Source organism: Zophobas morio, unplaced genomic scaffold (assembly GCF_036711695.1).
Source record: "Zophobas morio isolate AGI-343-1 ecotype UQ-CSIRO unplaced genomic scaffold, CSIRO_AGI_Zmor_V1 ptg000024l, whole genome shotgun sequence".
Lineage (NCBI taxonomy): Eukaryota > Metazoa > Arthropoda > Insecta > Coleoptera > Tenebrionidae > Zophobas > Zophobas morio.
In genome coordinates this window covers 12,691,215-12,710,291 of record NW_026972129.1, presented here as the reverse complement: position 1 = coordinate 12,710,291, position 19,077 = coordinate 12,691,215, and the positions used below count along the sequence as shown (strand labels likewise).

General features: G+C 35.2%; 1 protein-coding gene across 13 annotated transcripts in view; it reads right to left on the bottom strand.

Moving 5' to 3' along the window:
- Nucleotides 1-9,622: 9,622 nt before the first annotated feature.
- The window catches only part of LOC135134864 (phosphatidylcholine:ceramide cholinephosphotransferase 2-like), an 82,233-nt gene continuing 72,778 nt past the window's right edge, over nucleotides 9,623-19,077 (bottom strand). For all 13 annotated transcript variants that reach the window (XM_064063725.1, XM_064063724.1, XM_064063723.1 and 10 more), the window contains 5 exons: nucleotides 13,086-13,301; nucleotides 12,784-12,994; nucleotides 10,612-10,886; nucleotides 10,380-10,555; nucleotides 9,623-9,792 (listed from right to left, as the gene is read on the bottom strand). In XM_064063725.1, the coding sequence (XP_063919795.1) occupies nucleotides 9,643-9,792; nucleotides 10,380-10,555; nucleotides 10,612-10,886; nucleotides 12,784-12,994; nucleotides 13,086-13,301 (1,028 nt within the window). In that variant the 3' untranslated portion in view covers nucleotides 9,623-9,642. The remainder of the gene's footprint in view (nucleotides 9,793-10,379; nucleotides 10,556-10,611; nucleotides 10,887-12,783; nucleotides 12,995-13,085; nucleotides 13,302-19,077) is intronic.

Genomic DNA, 19,077 nt, shown 5'->3' with positions numbered 1-19,077 from the left:
GCGAAGAGGGCACACTTGCTCTCCATGTGCAGTTTTGAAGGGGGTTTCTCCATGGGGATCCGTCTGCACATCATTTAAGAGAGGGTTCTCAAGGCACTGCTACGTACTGCTAAAACCGCTTTGATGAAAGGAGAAGACTCCGATGGAGGTAATCCATGCAGAGTGTGAGCATGATAGAATCCGAAACTGGTTAGGGCTCATTATTAGGGACCTACAATTGGAGGGTCTCAGTCTACGAAGCTTTGAAGACCAAGAGAGCCTTGGTACTTGTGCAGGGACCACTCGTGGCTCCGAGACATAAATCTGAGAGTTCTTAGAAGCCCAGAATCCTGGTCTAGGGGGTCTTTAGCTGGGTCATCTGTGGAACGATTCGGGCTTAAAACAACCCGGCTCGTCACTGGACTATGGGAAAAATTCATAGCAGCCCCGAGGGCAAGAAACTTCAGGACTTTCTACGTCTTCAATCCGGCAACTATAAATGTGGTGGCAATGCAGGTTCTTTACTATGGTTTATTTCAATATGTAGTGTCGTGACTTTTTTTACCGGTGGCCGTCACAAAACTTGCCCCTTAGGTCCCGGACCTGTGGAAGATCGCTTCAGAAGGGGGGAAGGGTAATTTATTAATAAGCAAGTGATACAGTATGAACGAGACACGAGGTGGTAGCTTGTTAGAACAATTTATTCGCAACTAAGACTAGGAAATGATTCTGCATGATTAGAGAGAATGATAAATGACAATAAACGTAAACATTAAGCTAGGTTAAACGAAGCGGGCCCTGATCACGGAAAAAAAGTACCAAAGTTTGCAGAGTAGAGAGTTGTTGGGATGTTCCTGGGTCATTCCGTGGTAATCTAACCATTCATATTAGGATGGGGTTTGCGATGTTCCGTATAGTATACCTAATGGTAGAGGAATGCCCAGTCGTTGGAACTGAGCGCGTGGATTTGGTAAAAACCTGCGCAGTGCCCTATAGGACAGACTCTCCTGGGACGGCACAAAAGATCCGAATACAACCAAAAAAGCAGAAATTGATGGTCGGGTGGTTTGTGGATCTGTCGTAACAGTCTCATGTTTATCGGTTAACTACATTTGCTCGATTGACGCGTGAGGTATGAGAGTAAAATATGCGCACATGCATAATTAATTAAATCAGTGATAACTTACAAGATAAGAGCTATCTGATTGAACAGTGAGTTGAAGGTCGGAGAAAGCTCGACCACGTTACGACGGTGGGCGAGTGGAAGCTCTTAGAGCTGCTTCGGCCTGGCGGCAGAAGTTGTATAACAGGGTCGAACTGGGCTCCACACGGATCAACCAAACAGGTGATTCGGCGGAACTAAACTAATTCAATATGCTCAATTCTAAAGCTTCTTCCTATTATAGGAAGTTCGGTTCATGGGAACTACACAAGCTTGAGCGTCGGTTTCTTCCTTAACCCAGGTGATCGGCGATTTTCATTGGCACTGGTGTGCTCTGATTGGTTCTCCATGAATTCTGCTCTTATTTGGCATAGAAATGCGTCATCCACGTGGACTGTTGAGTGATTTGATTGGTTGGTGACATTTTATGCCTGCACTTGGCGTTGGCGCAGAGAAGTGTGATCTCTGATCATATATGGTCAAGGTGTGTATCGGAACAAAGAAACATGATTTCACCTATACATATTAGGTCAAAGAATGGGTTTTACCTTAATTCTTGGAAGAAACTTTAGACAAGAGACCAAGAGGGTGACTTTACGAGGCCCCGAGGTCGTGAAAAGTAGTAGATGATTAGATGATTTTGAGGACTAAGTTATCTGGGGAAGACTACAAAAGGTCGAAATTGTGCTCTAATAATCCTTTAAAGGCGGGATTTCCTTTCCACCACATAAGGTTGCTGGGTAGACAGGAAGACCGAAATACAGAAAATGATTGTCACAGGCCTAGTGAATAAATCCCGGCTATCGTTTCTGCAGCTCCATTTGTACACGGCTTGCTTCGGCAGGCAGGCGGACATCTGGGGTGTGGACATCGGACTTTTTCAGGAATCCTGGATGTCATGAGGTCGGGTAAGGGCTCGATTTAGCATTCAAAACAATGAAGAGTTGGAATGGGAGCATAGAGATCCAAGAGCGACAAACTGGGACTCTCATACTCTTGCGAAAAGGCTCTTGTGATTGCCTAATACAGTCCGACATGTAAAAGGAACAGCAGAAATGGCCACCTTGATACGTGAGGTCACTGTTGAGTCTTACAAGGAAAGTTCCCTAACACGCAATCCTCGTAGGATCGATGTCCCATGGTGGAAGTCTCATCTCAGTAGGTTGATATACACAGCAAGGAAACTCTAGAATCCGACTTGACAAATCATCCAATTCTGGGAGCTCTAAAAGAGGAAATTCAAAGCAGGAAAACTGTAGCAAGGTTTTGCTTTATCCAGTGGAATTGATTGTTTGGAAATTATAGGTGAATAAAACTGAACGAAACGATTGAAATGTGTATTGCAACTTGGTGGTACATCAACTGAACTTACAGTGTCAAGTGCGCACATGCGCAAGCTTATGTCGGTAATACAGTTAGCAAAAGGGTAGTTTTCTATAATATCAACACTCCCACTAGAAAACTACAACTATCAACAACAAAAATTTTTAAATTTAAATAAAGTAAAATTAACGCTTCTTGAGTCCCATTTCCTTCAGGTGCTTTTCATGCAGTTCCAGAGGTAATGCTTTGGTCATCACATCAGCTGTCATTTCCTTCGAAGCAATGTGTTGAACTTGTATGGCCTTTTCTTGAATTTGCTCACGAAGGAAATGATGTCTCACATCTATGTGCTTTGTCCTTGCTCTGTATCCTCCCACTCGACTCAGATCCACTGCGCTTTTATTGTCACATTTCAGAATAGGTCCTTCGTCATCGACTTCAGGCATTAATTCATTTAGAAGGCCCTGTAACCAAATAGCTTCTTGCGCCGCTGCACTTAGAGCCATGTATTCTGCTTCAGTTGTGGATAAAGCAATGGTGGGTTGTTTCTTGCTATTCCATGATACAGGGGCCCCTTGGAATGTAAAGACATATCCTGTGGTTGACCGTCTCTCATCTTCATCACCTGCCCAGTCTGCGTCACAAAAACCTGCAAGTTTTCCATTCTCTGTCCTTGTAAAACAGAGTCTGAAGTCCTTTGTGCCCTGGATGTATCGAAGGACTCGTTTCACAGCTGACCAGTGAGCAGAGCCTGGATTATTGTTAAATCGGCTCAATAACGCTAGAGAATATGCCAGGTCCGGACGCGTACCCTGACATGCATACATCAATGACCCAACTGCCTCTTGATATGGTACATTCTCCATGTTTTGAACCTCGTTCGTTGATTTTGGGCACATTTCTTTTGTTAGCTTCTCGGATGGACTTAACGGAGTTTTAGTCGGATTGCAGTTTGCCATGTTGAATTTTGATAAAACCTCTTCTAAATATTTTGATTGGTCCAACCATAATTTGCCCTCTTTTCTGTCTCTTGTTACCCGAATTCCCAGGATATACTGTAATTCTCCCAAATCTTTCATTTTGAATCTGCTTTCCAATTCTTTCTTCAATTCATTTTTCATTTTTGAATCGTTGCCCAAAATGAGTAAATCATCTACATAGACTGCGACAATTACAATCTTATTATCCTTGCAAAGATAATATATGCACTCATCTCGTTTTGATTGATTTAGCCCAATTTCTATAAACGCTTGATGTAACTTCAAATTCCATTGTCTTCCAGCTTGCTTCAAACCATACATTGCCTTGTTTAATTTGCAAACTTTATTTTCTTGGCCTCTAACTTCAAATAATTCAGGCTGCTGAATAAAAATGTCATCGTTAAGATCTCCTTGCAAGAACGCAGTCACTGCGTCCATATGATCAATGTCAAGGTCATACTTGACTGCAAGCCCTAAGATCAATCTAATCGAATTGTATCGTACCACAGGTGAATAGGTTTCTTGATAATCTATCCCCTTACGTTGACAACAACCTTTCACTACAAGTCTGGCTTTAAATCGATCTATGTTCCCGTCTTGATCTAATTTTGTTTTAAATACCCATTTGCTGTCAATCACTTTAGCATTGGTTGGCAAATCTGTGAGAGTCCATGTTTTGTTTTCAATGAGTGCATCGTATTCAGCTTGCATTGCTTCAAGCCATCTTGTACACTCAGGACTCGAAACAGCTTCTTCAACATTTTTGGGCTCCCTCGTCAACGACTGAACATGGTAGCAAATATATTCAGAAAATTCCTTTGCTTTTCTTTCCCTACTTGATTTTCTTATAGCGGGTTCTTCTCTTTCGGTGTTTTCGACTTGCTCAACATCATCATTGGTTTCAATTTCATGGACATTACATTCAACCTGAATTTCTTCAATTTCTTGTTCATCAATTTCGTCTGCTTGAGTTTCTTCGATCTCACACTCTTCACTTTCTTCGGTATGATCACGGAGGTTCGTTTCATCGGTGATTGGGTAAAACAACCAATCATTGTTTTCACATTGCGATGCCTTTGGAAGTTCTTTTTCAAAAAATACAACATCTCTAGCCTCCACAATTTTCTGTTTTCTTATGTGATAGAGCCGGTAGCCTTTCGAACCATTTGCATAGCCCACATGAATGCATTCTTCTGACTTCGGGTCCAATTTTCTGCGTTGTTGTTTAGGCACGTGAACAAATGCCCTACAACCAAACACTTTTAAATAGGATAGATCAGGTTTCTTACCTGTGTAAGCTTCATTTGGTGTGACGTCTTTCAATGTTCTTGTCGGTGCTCTGTTGATCAAGTGGACAGCTGTATTTACGGCTTCTGCCCAAAACCTTTTCTTCAAATTGGCACCAATTAATAAGCAACGCGTTTTTTCTATGATGGTGCGGTTCATCCGCTCTGCAACTCCATTTTGTTCGGGCGTATGTGGAATCGTTGTTTGGTGACAAATACCAGACAATTTCAGCAGCTTGAGCAACCTGTTGTTGACATATTCAGTTCCATTGTCAGTCCTCAGAGTCTTGATTCTATTTCCCGTCTGATTCTCTACCATATTCTTGAATTCTTGGAAAACATCGTGTACTTCTGATTTGTTTCTTAGGAAGTAAACAAATACTTTGTGGGTGAAGTCGTCCACAAAAGTGAGAAAGTATTTTGATCCTCCCAATGAATTTTCCTCCATAGGACCACATAGGTCTGAATGGATTAGTTCCAAGGGTCGGCTTGAGTTCTTGACATGTGGCTTAAATGGTAGACGGTGTTGTTTGCCCTGCACACATACCTCGCAAGGTTCACTCAGCGAATTTTTGAAATTCGTTCCCGTAACGACCCCGTTTTTTATTCGGTTCATGCTGTCCGTTGACGGATGGCCTAGTCTACTATGCCATAGATGTATATTGTCAGCAACCGATACTGAGTTAGCACCGTGCACCTTATTTTTCGGTCGATCCAGTTTGTACATGCCATTCTTCAGTGTGGCACTGGCGATGAGGGCGTTGCTTTTGTCGTATATACTGCATTTACTGCTCTCAAAGTAGACCTTGTGCCCCTTATTGGTTATTTTGCTTACAGACAGCAAGTTTGTTGTCAAATCTGGCACAAACATAACCTCTTTTACGTTTATTTTGTCAGGTGTACCACCTGTACAAACGTCCAAATTTACCTCCCCCACTGCATCGACATTTAGACGATTTTTATTGGCTACTATAATTTCCTGCGTGGATGAAGGAGGTTTGCTTGCGGATGTCAGCCATGTTTTGTCGTTTGTTAGATGGACCGATGCGCCGGAGTCGATATACCATTCATTTTTTTCAACATGATCGTTTCCCGTTGACAAGACTGTTAAGAAGGATTTCGCTTCCTTCGTGTTGGAAGATTTGCCATTTTCTCTCTGCAGGCGAGCCTTTCGTTTAAAACAATTCTTCCCGAGATGACCAATTTTATTACATTCAAAACACCGTGGCCCATTTTTAGTATAGTTCTTCTTTTCGGCGTGGTTTCCGAAGAACGCTACTCCATTTTTGTTTGAACTGCTTGTATCGACCTTGACCTCTTGTAATAGTTTCACCTTGATGGAGTCACTGGTAATGGCGATACCGGAGCTTTCTAGTCCCATTATCATCGGGCGATAATGGTCTGGCAATCCAGCAAGTAATAACGTCCCGAGCCATTCATCACTTACAACAAAACCAATATTCGTCAATTTATGTCCTGTTGAAATAATCTTGTTAACGTATTCTTCTACGGAATCACAATTTTCCAACTGAGTTGTGATTAAGGTACGTAACAGGCCAACTCTTCGCGTAAGTCCTTTATCGTCGAAGGCCTTGATTAAATTTTCCCATGCCTCTTTCGCGGTCTTCGCATTTTGCACGTGGACATAGTTTATGGGGTGTATCGACAGGATTATTTTGGCCTTAGCCTTTGCAACTTGTTTTGCCGTAGTGTTCGTACCCTCAACACATTCCCACAACTCTTCATGCTCCAAATATGTTTGCATTGCGAATTTCCATGAGTTGAAGTTTTCGCGCCCTAGTAGTTTTTCGATCGGTGGTAGCGTGGACGCTGCCATTTTGTTGCCGGAACACAAAAGTTTTTATCACTGAGATATATCGGATTCACCTTATTTTTACACGCGGCCAAACAATCAGCAGTACCCTGGGCCCATAACCTGTAGCAAGGTTTTGCTTTATCCAGTGGAATTGATTGTTTGGAAATTATAGGTGAATAAAACTGAACGAAACGATTGAAATGTGTATTGCAACTTGGTGGTACATCAACTGAACTTACAGTGTCAAGTGCGCACATGCGCAAGCTTATGTCGGTAATACAGTTAGCAAAAGGGTAGTTTTCTATAATATCAACAAAAACAGATAGATGGAAGGACTTCTCTGCAAAGATAGACAATCTTCCATAAGCTTAGCAGCAAGATTTCAGAAAGTTCTTACAAGGACCTGTCTACTAAGAAGACACTTTACGGCTCCTATTAAGTACGCACTTTCCAAACTCTACTTAAATCCACGCTAAATATAAAACTAAAAACATTCGAAGTCAGAGGTAAGCAATTGTTACATTAATTAATGCGAAAATCAACGATTATTGGGTGGTCAGATGAGAAAATAGTACCATCAATGCTCTAAAGGACGCTAACAGCATTAAATTCGCATGAAGTGCGAGGTTTCCTAGAGCTACCGCAAAATAATTAGAGAACAGTTAACACAATGAAAGGTAATAAACTTCAAGTAAAAACCAAGGAAACGTTGGATTAATTTTCATAAAAAGCGATCGGAAGACTCCTCGCCGACCTAAAAACTGACGTAAGGCCAAGACCTACCGCTCGAAAAATGGAACGCCTGTTAACGCTAAAAATTCTTTCCACCCCCCGGCGCTATTTGTTCAGACCAAACACATCGAAAACCACCGACAAAAACGTATACAATAAATACTTAATAGGTACGGCTGAACCAACTTCTTCCTGATTTCAGCAAATTTTTCAAAGTCCCGTTTTCTTTTTCTTGGAAAGAAATCATAGAACAAAGCTGAAGCATGGCCGAAGGAACCTCGAAACTTGACTGAATTTTGCTTTCTGCGCTTCAGCTTTTATAGGGATTTAAGCTCATTTATTTTGTCATAGAAAAAAATTATTTGTTCACGACATCCATTTTTTCCAAAGTGATCTAATCCAAAGACGGAATTTTGAATTCACTGAATTAGGTGAATAACACACATCCTTTTGGATGGTCGAAAAGAGCGTTAATTTAGTTTGATCACTGATGAAATGAACAAAAAGGATAATTTTAACACTCAATAATACTGGTACACAACATAATAGTTACAGGTACCGTATTTGCTTCATTTCTGGAAAAATGAAACATTTTTTAATCAATGTTTTAAAGCAAAGGTATTACATACAACGAAGACAAAATCAGTCAAACACAATGAAATTTATATGGGTACATATATGATAAAATGCAAAACAGCTCTATAAAACACATTTGACGTCACATTTTTATTGCTACGTAATATGTCGACGCATGATGATTGATTTTATAATCCAACCTTTAAAGAAATACCAGGTTTGTAATAGTTGGTGAAAGAAAATTTAGCACATATTGAATAGGTAATATTTTGAATTTCTATTACTTCCAGAATTAGTCAGTTCTAGTGACACAGCTGTAAAATTCTCCGACAATGAGATTCGTCGCGCTGAGGAATATAATTCCTCATTTTATTATTATATCACAATCTACTTGTATTTTTACGGACGTTATTTTGTAACATGGACAATTAAGAATTGATATAGTTCCATTAAAAAACATTTTAATGACGTTATGTTGCCTCCACATTAACGCATGTAGGTAATCTGCAGATTCTGTGTTTATAAACATAAAATATAAAACATTTGAAGGCGCAAAGATTTGTCATGCATCGCTTTATTTTCGCTTCATATGACTGAATCAAAATAACACAATTATTGAAGAGAGCACCGGGCCCCATTTAAATAAATTACACCACACACACCACTGAGTAAAATATCTGTTTATTTCAACAATGTATATGAAATCAACATTGATATACTCTTTGCAACTACAAACCATCACAAATTGTGAGATATAAATTATTTATCATTTGTAACTATATTACTTCTTGTAAAAATTCAGTTTTAATAGTTACCTTCCAGTGACAACAAATAAAAACAGTGACAATAAATACAAAATATACAATTAAATATTTTTTTTTAAGAGATTATTGTAGGCAAGAGTGACTGACAGTTTTCATTTTTTTATATCTAAAATATTACACTCACAGATCTAAAAAGCTTACATTGTAATATTTACTTATGTAAGACGAAGTTTTACAACTTCTATCACAAAGAAACACCAATTCCTTGATAGATATTAATACCATTAATAAATTTATCCTGTCATCAAATGCATTATTATTTTAATTCGATTAACGGAAACATAAATTCAACAATATTATACAACGAAGTAATAAATAGGTACCTATTGTAGTTTATGCTATTTACCGATAAAACAAAATTTTGAGATTTCGAAAATAAGAGTATTGTATTATATAAAAGATGTTAAAAAAGTATGATTACTACTCTTTGTAAACTTGTAACAAAAATAGGTATCTACTTAACAATTTAGTTTTAAAAACCTGCGCTTTCTAACTTTCTTATTACTATCACAAATTAAAAATTGGAACTTTTTTATAATAGTCGACGATTTATAAGAAAACTAAATCAAGAATTAATTTTTCTTCCAATGAAACTCTTATATTACTTGGCACAGTTAAATATAGATAATCAAATTTTAATTTAGTTTTCTTACTAAATCAATTTTACATTAATAGCGGCGGTTTAAACTAAATTATAAAAACATTAAATAAAACCCTCAGAGTGCAAACCATTTCAATATATACAAATCATTAAGACATTACCCATCGTAGTAAAAAAAGTTTATGTACTTTACCACTGAAATACACTGATATATAATAAAAATATCAGAAAAATCTAACGGTATGTACAATATATAGATAAATATGTATAAAGAGCAAGTCAGTTAAGGCGCTACACATTATTTTTATCACATATAATAAAATTTGATACAGTTTTTCGCCACTTTATACAACACACACTGCACTAACTATCCCGACTTTTTGAGTGAAATCTTCTTGGCCATGGAAAAGGCCAATCAAACTGTCTTGGTATTGGACCCCCCACATTCCCTTCAAAATAAAGAAAGAAACAAAACCACCATTCTCGTCCCAACAAGTTATTTGGCGAATGTTGCTGAAAATAAACACGATTTTCAATGATATAAAATCACTATTAAGCAGCTTTTACAACTGCATAGATCGCAGCTGCAAACGTTACGTAAACATTACATACGATTACAAAAAAATTAATTCCACTCATCGCATTCCAGTTTCTGGAAAGCATCATAAATGTCAAAGTTGAATATGAATGAGTTGTTTAAGCAATTTTGTACATAGCGAGTGATTACTGAATTTTTTTTTTAATGTTAAAGATCAAATTTATCTGTTCATTTTCCACACAGCGTTTTGTTAATTTTTTAATAAGTACAAGCATATGTTGTGTTGTACCATATTTTTAAATTACTAATTTTTGAACTCTGATATTAATTTCAAATTTAGCTCTATTTTTCCTATGAATGAACATAAAACAAAATACATAAAACAGCGTGCTTAAGGCATGACGTCTTCAAGTAAGAAGTGCTCTGTCATGGTGAAGTTATAGCTACAACACCAATTTTTTTTCTAATTCATGAACAGTTGATTTAATCTTTAGTTCTTCAAAACAGAAAATGTAACGTAAACGTAAAATAAAATTTCTTGGTACACTAAAAAAATACGTACTTTGAGACTGATGTTGTTGGCTAGTGTGTGGTACGTCCAAAAAATCCTAGTTGTAATAAAATAAGCTATAATGACGTCTATAGTGTAGTGGCCGTGTGACAATTGAAGCATTACAACACCAACAATGCCCAGAACCCAATATACCCAATGTAATGGATATAATTTTTTCGGAGTGTCTGCAAATATTCTTACATTATCTTCTGTGTTACCATATATAGAGTGTTTCACTTACATTCCGCGATGACGAGGTAACTAAGTACTAAAATGACTGTATGTCCGCTATAAATAAAATCTCCGCAGTATACATGTTTGCCGTTGACGGATAATCCAAACCCGGACATGAGAGTAAGGACTCTTTTGGCTATTACTAAAGGAGAAGTTTCGTTTGATTTTGGTGAACAAAAGTACGTTGTGCTTGCCACAGGTAGCACGGTAACGTACATGGTTATGGACCGGTACAAGTACAATAGTGACATAATTAAGAATACCCTTCTAAAGACTATGAACCTGAAAAAAATATATCGTTAGAGAATTTAAACAATCACGAACGCAAAGAACTACCCAGAATTAAGGTATTCGAAAGTTAATTTTTTCATCATGTATAAAATATGGATAATAGGAAAATAATCCTATTTGGTATTTGATTAGATTCGCATTATGTGAAGTTTGATTACCTGTTTTTTTTCCTATAAAGACTAGAGAAAAAAATGATATTTTCTCAGAACAGACTGCACACTAACTTATAGATGACGGCATATTGTCCAGAGTTGTGCATTTTTGTCTCTTACTTACTCTTTTGAAATATTGGAAACAGTTTCAGAATATCTTGAAGTTTTTGTAAAATATTTCTCATTAAAAAGAACACACTAATAAATAATGATAAAAAAATGTAATTAATTACTAAGAATTTTACTATCTACTTTTGCGGTAATTTATCTTTTAGTTATCAGTTTTTATCTTCTTAAAATCTGAAATCTCAGAATATTTTATTTTCAACTGCATCTTTAATGTGAAATCTTGTTTAATGATTTTCTGAAATGATAAAATTGCTTATTTGGTTAAGATAAACATATTGATTTCGATGTATTGATCATCGCATTTTTTGGTACTGGTGTCTTTCAGGAAAATCAGATCAGCATCTGCGATAAGTGATAAAATAAATTAGCTCGTATACTTAGTACACTTTATTCGTGTTACCCATGTTTTCTAATATTTTAAATATTTTAATTTTATCATCTTCATAATCTGTAATTACCTAATCTTAAATTTTTTGAGATTACTCAAAAAACTACCGTGCTTATTAAAGCACGGTAGTTTTAGAAAATATCTCAGGAATGTTTCATTTATGACAGAGAGATAGTGTAGACAAATCTACACTTTCATAAATATTCGCTAAAATGATCTTATTAAAATATTTTCCTAATTATCGTCTAAGAACTAACAATGCGTAATGTTGTAAATTAATAATAAAATACTTCCACTTAGAAGTCATTAACTAATTTATAACAACGATAAAATGAAATTAGTTGTCAGTGAGACCTACGTTGTGTCCTGATTTTGAAAGGTTTATTTCGTTTTAGACATTTTTGTTTTTTGAAGAGTGAATTATCACAAATGTTATGACATAATCTACATAATTTTATTATGATTTTGAAACTCGCCGTAAATGATATTAAAGGTCATAACATTTGATTTGTTATATAATTATAATTTCGTCCGTCATTTTTTCGTTCCAATTTACATAGTTGCAAACATTCTTCAAAAGGGTTTTATTCGCTGGAAAATTATATTTTCAAAAAATAATTTATGGAAAAAGTAATAACATTGAAAAAAAAAACATGTTATTAAGCAGATTTGCTTTTCTTTTTTAGCGTTGTGTTTTTAAATAACTAAGATATTAAAGTGGAACGGGTAACTAGAACCCCCGGTATATTTAGATTGGGTCCATCACGTCCTGGTGTACACAGTAAAACATTAACCTACGAAAAATAACATTATTGATGATGTTGATGTTTATCATTCACTGGGAACAGGTTTGGCAACAATAAAAATAGTAAATTGTTGCTCTAATATTTTTGCAAATTTTGAGTATAATTTTATAATTTACAATATTAACTAGCTAAAATTATATTTCAGGTCAAGACAAAAATGGCAGCACCAAGTGTTGCTGGTTGTAATTGCGTAAATTGAACTGTCAAATCTATAAAACAGTTTTGTCGCCATCTTTATGATAATCATATCTTGGATTTCGGACAGAGGATGTCACTTAGAGACTATTTGCTTCCCGTCATTACCCCACTTTACAGTCTGTTTTTATATTTAGAATGCGAATCTTTCCACCAAAAAGGTTAACCGCTGAGTAATACCTCAATTCTGGGCGAGCTTTCGCTGCGACTTTTCTTACCTATGTTTGTGAAAAAACATAGTTATGACACACGAATTTACACAAATTATGATAATGTATTCTGAAACACTTAAAGCCCAGTCGAAAGCAGGTACGTTGTCGAAGAACACATCGGGAAGGGGACCATATACGCTACGATCTGGTAATCGTTCATGTACGAGTGCCAAAGACGTGAGCGTCAATACGAAGTTAAAGGCCAGAATTATCGCAGCTGAAAACGACAACAGAAAATTTTGTCAACGACATCATATCAAAGTAAACAAAAGCGATGGCATCATCACGACACAACAAAATTTACATACCTAACAGGGTTTTCCATCGTTCCTGAGGGAACCTGGGTTCCTCCCGTATGGGAGGTGGCATGTTGATTTTGATGACGCCATTGCTCTCGCTAGCTTTTTGTATGATATCGTCTTCGTCCTCGTAGTACTCCTGGCCGGAGGAATTGTGTGCGTTGTGGCCCCATTTGTCCGACTTTCCCGGATTAGGCAATAAAGGCTGTCTCTGATATAAATCTCCTGCGAACACGAAGATTAACTCTAGAAACTGAACGATTTAGGTAGTTTTCCGAATAATTGTAAAATAGTAAGTGTTCGATATATCGCCGTGATTTTCATTTTTAATTAAGTACTACTAATAAAGCTTGTCATTATGGTAAATGTTTTCTATTTTTTATACAATATAGCTCAGACGATTACTTACGAAAGTCCTTCATTGTAATTTATTGTGAAAAGTAAATCAGAGGAAGGTAAACATGTACTTCAAAAAAGACACTGTGACACTGTTAATCCAAATATTCCGTAATTATCTTAGCATGTGCTGCATTAGGTATGAAACAACTCACTTAAGTAAATATAAGACTTAGCGAAGTTATCTAATCTTAATTACGCACGTTCAATGAATTACAAAAGGTAAATAATGCAAATCAGTCTGATGAAGGTAATTATTTTTTTGTTAGTTGTTCCAAACTGCTTGAATGAACATTATATTTAAAAAGACCGCAGATCATTAGTGTATAAAGGTTAAACCATTCGACAAGAACTGTTCAAATTTTAGAATTAAAGAAACGAATGTTACAGAGTCCTTGTGAAAATTCGAAAATTCCGTTCTCATCGATGAGTTTTTTCTTTTTTTTTATAAAAATAAGTGGCAATAAGACTTAATAAAGTTCATTGTTATTAAAAATATCAAATATAGTATTACAATAATTTACCACTATTAAACTTGATATACAGGGTGAGTTACTAAGCGCGATTTCCTCGATATCTTATTAGTTATTAGAAATAGAAAAAAAGTCAAAGACCAAAGTTGTATGGTTCTTCGAGGAATATACTCTAAAATTATTTTTAACTATACAGAGTGTTTTGATTATAAGTGTAACACACAACTTAGTTTTTTTAAATGAAACACCCTATATATCTTTATAAAATTTTGATTGATTTCTTAGATTTTACAACCAGTTTATTTTTGAAATTCCAATGTGACATTGCGACGTTATTCCAATTTTCTTGTTTTTTTGGCAATGGAAAGGTCCACAAAAAAAATATAGTAGGGTTATTTTTAAAATCTGTTACAATATTTTGTAGAGGGATAAAGAAAGGTACGCCCTCTGTTGTGGCATAACTGATATTAAATTTTCATATATACTGCATTTTATTTTTTTGCTGAGTATTTTTCTATATTTACAGTGATTTTTAGAAGAATGAGAACAAAAAATAGAGTAAGATACAATAATGTAATATCGATACTTGAAAATTGTAAAGTTTTAGTTTTAAACACTCTGTATATTAAAATTGCCATTGCCAAAAAATTTCAAGAAAATTGGAATAACGTGGCAGCGTCGCATTGGAATTTCAAAAGTAAACTGTGGTTTTAAAGGCTAAGAAAAGCTCAATCAAAATATGTAGATTGTTTCAGTAAAAAAAACTAAGTGGTGTGTTACGCCTTTAAAATAGAGCACGCTTTATAGTTACAAATAATTTTAGAGTATAATTCTGAGAGAACCGTACAATTTTGGTTTTTGACTCTTTTTTCTATCTCTAATAATTAATAAGATATCGAGGCCCGCGCGCCCAGTGACAGCCTGTATGTACAGTGTATTCCACTTTTCATATTTTTTTCATTCATTCAAGGATTGTTTTAAAAAAAATGTAGGATGTTGAAGTAGATAAACAAGCTTGCTTTGTTTCAAGTAATATCTTCTTCATAAAATTTTGTGATAACGTCACCAAATCACGTCTAAGGGACGAATATATTAATTTGGCTAAACACAGGGTGATCAAAAAATGGCGCACTAACTAACTCTATGACATGTTGTCGGACTGTTTATTGAGCAAAGAAATAAGTTCAAAAATCTATTTCATAATCTAGTTCATAAATCTGACAAAATCTTTTTTAAAACCTACATATGTATCTAAATCAATATTTTGTTCGTGTAAGTGAACGTCAAATTGACGTATAACAAAAATAAATTGTTTTAATATTTTTTCTCTGACTTAGATTTGTGAAATTAAAAATGTACCGCTGGGTTAGTGCACAGTTTGTTTTATCACCTTGTATAAGTACATAATTCTATAAATGGAAGTGTACAAAAACACGCGTTATTCTCCTTATTTTAAATGAAATTAACTTAAGTTTCTTGCTCTATTTTAATTTTTTCTAAAAACCTACATGCAAGATTAATAATAAGGCTGGATTAATAAATCACAGGTGTTATTTCGCACATTTTAAATAGTGTTTATTTTGCAAAATTTTGAGATGATGTCACTGCATTTTTGGTGGTTGTGAGAGTTTTATCACCTACACGATATTCTTAAAAGAAACGTAAAATTTCACAAAAATTCGTCCTGTAGTTTCGGAGAGTACTTGTCTAATAAAATTGACAAAGCATACTGAAACGGAAGCCCTACTTTTTCCTACGATCAGGAAGAAATAAATAACATAACAAACTTTTAAAATGAAAAACTATGTACGTATTATATTTTGTGTTAACTATAAACGTGTTTTTAGGCCTATTTTTTCGAAATAAGCTTAATGAACAATTAGCATTTTTTTTCCGAGTTTTTCAAATTATTTAGGTCGGACACACTAGATTCAGTATTCTGTTTTAGTACTCTACAGACAGCCGGATATCAAGAAATTTGAATAATTTCCGCTGACCGTCCTTTGTAAGCCTGACTTTATTGTGTCGCAATCAACCAGCAGAAGTAAAAATTTTTAAAATTTGCCAGTAGCGCATAATACATAATATTTCAAAGTTCCAGCGTACAATATTGTGTAATTCATTAAAATTAAAAATAAAAATTTTCGTTCAAGTCAGTTTCCTCGTTTTCCGTAAAATTGTTGGTAAATTGATTACAAGTGTGGTGGCAGTTGATAAGGTTTATACTTATCTTTGAAGATTTGCGAAAAAAGTGACTTTACTAAGTTAGTTATCCAGGAATTTAAAGTAAACAAAATTTACTGTTATCAACAAATTATAAACTTTCTGAGCGAAGCATTTATTGTGCACAGGTTAGACAGCTTACTGCTCATATGAAATGATAAGTAGCAGAAGCAATACCCAAGTGAGTCACAGCGGAAGCTCTTGTCAAACTATTTGCTTTGTCTTTAACTTCATTGTTGTCACATTTGAAGTATAAATGTGTAGAAAATCTGTCTGATTCAAAAATATCCAGCGGTACCTGAGATTTGTACTTTGGTGAAAATGTAAAAATGTAATTAATAAATATGTATTATAAGTGATATCAGTGTGACGTCATTTGGACCCACGCTCACTTTCAGTAAGGGTATGTTTTACTAAGTGAGTTCCATATTATGATGTCACTTCAAATTTGGAGCATATATGCCGTGGGCAAGGAACTCAGCCAATGAAACTACATTGTCTAGAGTCTAGACAGTTGGATTAAAAAGAGGAAATTTTTGGGTTCGTTCACATCATATCTTGAGTTCAGTTAGTTTATAACAATATTTCTGTAACGACGCTTAATTAAAAAAAGAACTTCCAAGTAATAACATAAAAATTGAATATTGCCCCAATCACTTAAGTGGGTTTTTAATTAAACTTCCTACTACTTTCAAAAGTCAATTTATTACAAGGTTCAATACATTAAAAGAACTTTTTTGACAATACTTAATTACGTGTACACACGAAGTTATTGACCCAATAATAAATAGAAACACTGCCAAAACTTTTTTAAAGAAATATAACTTGCAGCTTTGAAACGAATCAAAGTATTTTAATAATAAAAATTGCGGATAGGTGGGCAACCGGTCATAATTACTTTTGGCATAGAGAGAAGAATAAAACGGGAACAAATATTGACAACTGTGTTTAAAAAACATCACACCACTGGTGACGTAGTTAGATTTGTTATTGGCATACACTAAGTAAAAATAAACAAGAACCACTATATAATCAGTTAGTAGATACGTATGAATCGCTTACCAAAAACATGTGTTTTTAAATTTGGTCTGTTTGTCGGGGGTCTGACTGTAAGAAACATGATCTGAGATAATCGAAAACTTCCAAACCACCCTCATTATTGGTTTGCTCCGCTCTGTTTGCTCACAAAAGTAGTTTCCGTTTATCCCAGAATTATTGTACTCTTTGTACGTATCGAATGCATAAGTTATTTTTTATGGGGATATGTGTGGATACTTTCATCGACTCTTAACTAATTTGTCTCTAAATTAATTCATACTTTTATATTTTTAAATATTGTACATCATAATGATATAGAATACCAGATGGAATAAAATCTTATACAACAAATTATAAGTTTAGTTTTCCTTTACTCTATACCTACGTTATTGTAGAAGCCACATGACGTAATCAAAGACTTTAAAAGTGCCTTTACACTGCATGATTTGTCATATGACTTCTCATATGACTTCTCCTAGTGCAGCTTTTTTCGTGTTTACACTGTATGATTTCTCATATTACTTGACCCATAACACAAATCATAAGAGCGGTCATAAGCAAATCATAGCAGATTTCCAGAATAGGACGGGGTCTATTTTGAAGAGAGTTCTCGTACGATAATTTTAAATTTCGCGCGTTTTTCAAGAAATTAAAATAAATTGGTGTTGAAAGTGAGGTTATTATAGATCGACCGAGCCTCTGATCCTAGCCCGTGAAACTGTTTATTTTACTCGAGATCTTTATTACGTCTCGATTGCTTTCTTTTTAATAACCCCACAATCAAGCACAGTAAACCACTTTGATATTTTGCCACTTGTTCACTATTCATTGTATAAAATTTTCACTACTACACACAATTCTTAAATTTAATGTGAGGCTAATACAAAAAATATCCAAAGTCAAGCAAACGTGTTTCGCTTCCCCCAAATGTTAGGTTAGGTTATAGTCGTTTGACAGTGACACTTTGCTCTCACCCCACCACGCTTCAAGTCGAACGAAAAAATCATATGAGAAAGCACAGCAGTCTAAACTCAAAATCTGCAAATGGTATGATTCCTTGAAATCATACAACTTATCATACGATTTGTATTAGCAAAAGTCATATGACAAATCATGCAGTGTAAAGGCACTTTAATGGAACCATATCATATTTTCTAGTGGACGTTAAACCACGCACATGATTACGATAAAACTGTTTGGTTTTATACTTGGCGTTAAATAGAATTAAGTTCGTCAGATGGACCACCAATTGCGAAATTACGCTTATTTCTGTTTTCGAGTGATAGAAATATTAGCTTGAGCGATTAGAATCATAAAAGTGTTTACACGAACAGTAGTAAGTGCCACTGAGTCCAGTTGTTTCATGAAGATTGAGAAAACCTGCACAAATTCGAAACAAAACCGTCAGTGGTGAATAATACTTTGATTCATGTTATTAACAAATAATTCCTGGAAATCACCTTCACAATTTATAATTTTCCTTGCAGATTTTGACGAAAACGAAATAACTATTATCAAAGATTACGAAAAGACAGATTATTATATTTAACGTTGTTTTCTGGTGAAACCTGGCTTCAGTTATTCGACTGAATGAATTCCTAGAATTTTTGATTTTGGAGTGACATAATCGTATTTTTTCTACCGCCCACGTTTTTTGGTTTTCTAATAGAGCTATTAACGCACGCAAATGACGTCACAGCAGTTCGTTAATAGCGGAAAGGCGTTCTTTAATAGATCTGGTGTAATTTAGATCGGTAAGATTGGTAGCAATGACGAGAAATGTCAGGTGAATGTCAGTGGCAAATCTAAACTTACAATTTCCCACGTTTCCGGACGCGTAACTTCTTCGCAAGACATTTGAACCAATTTTA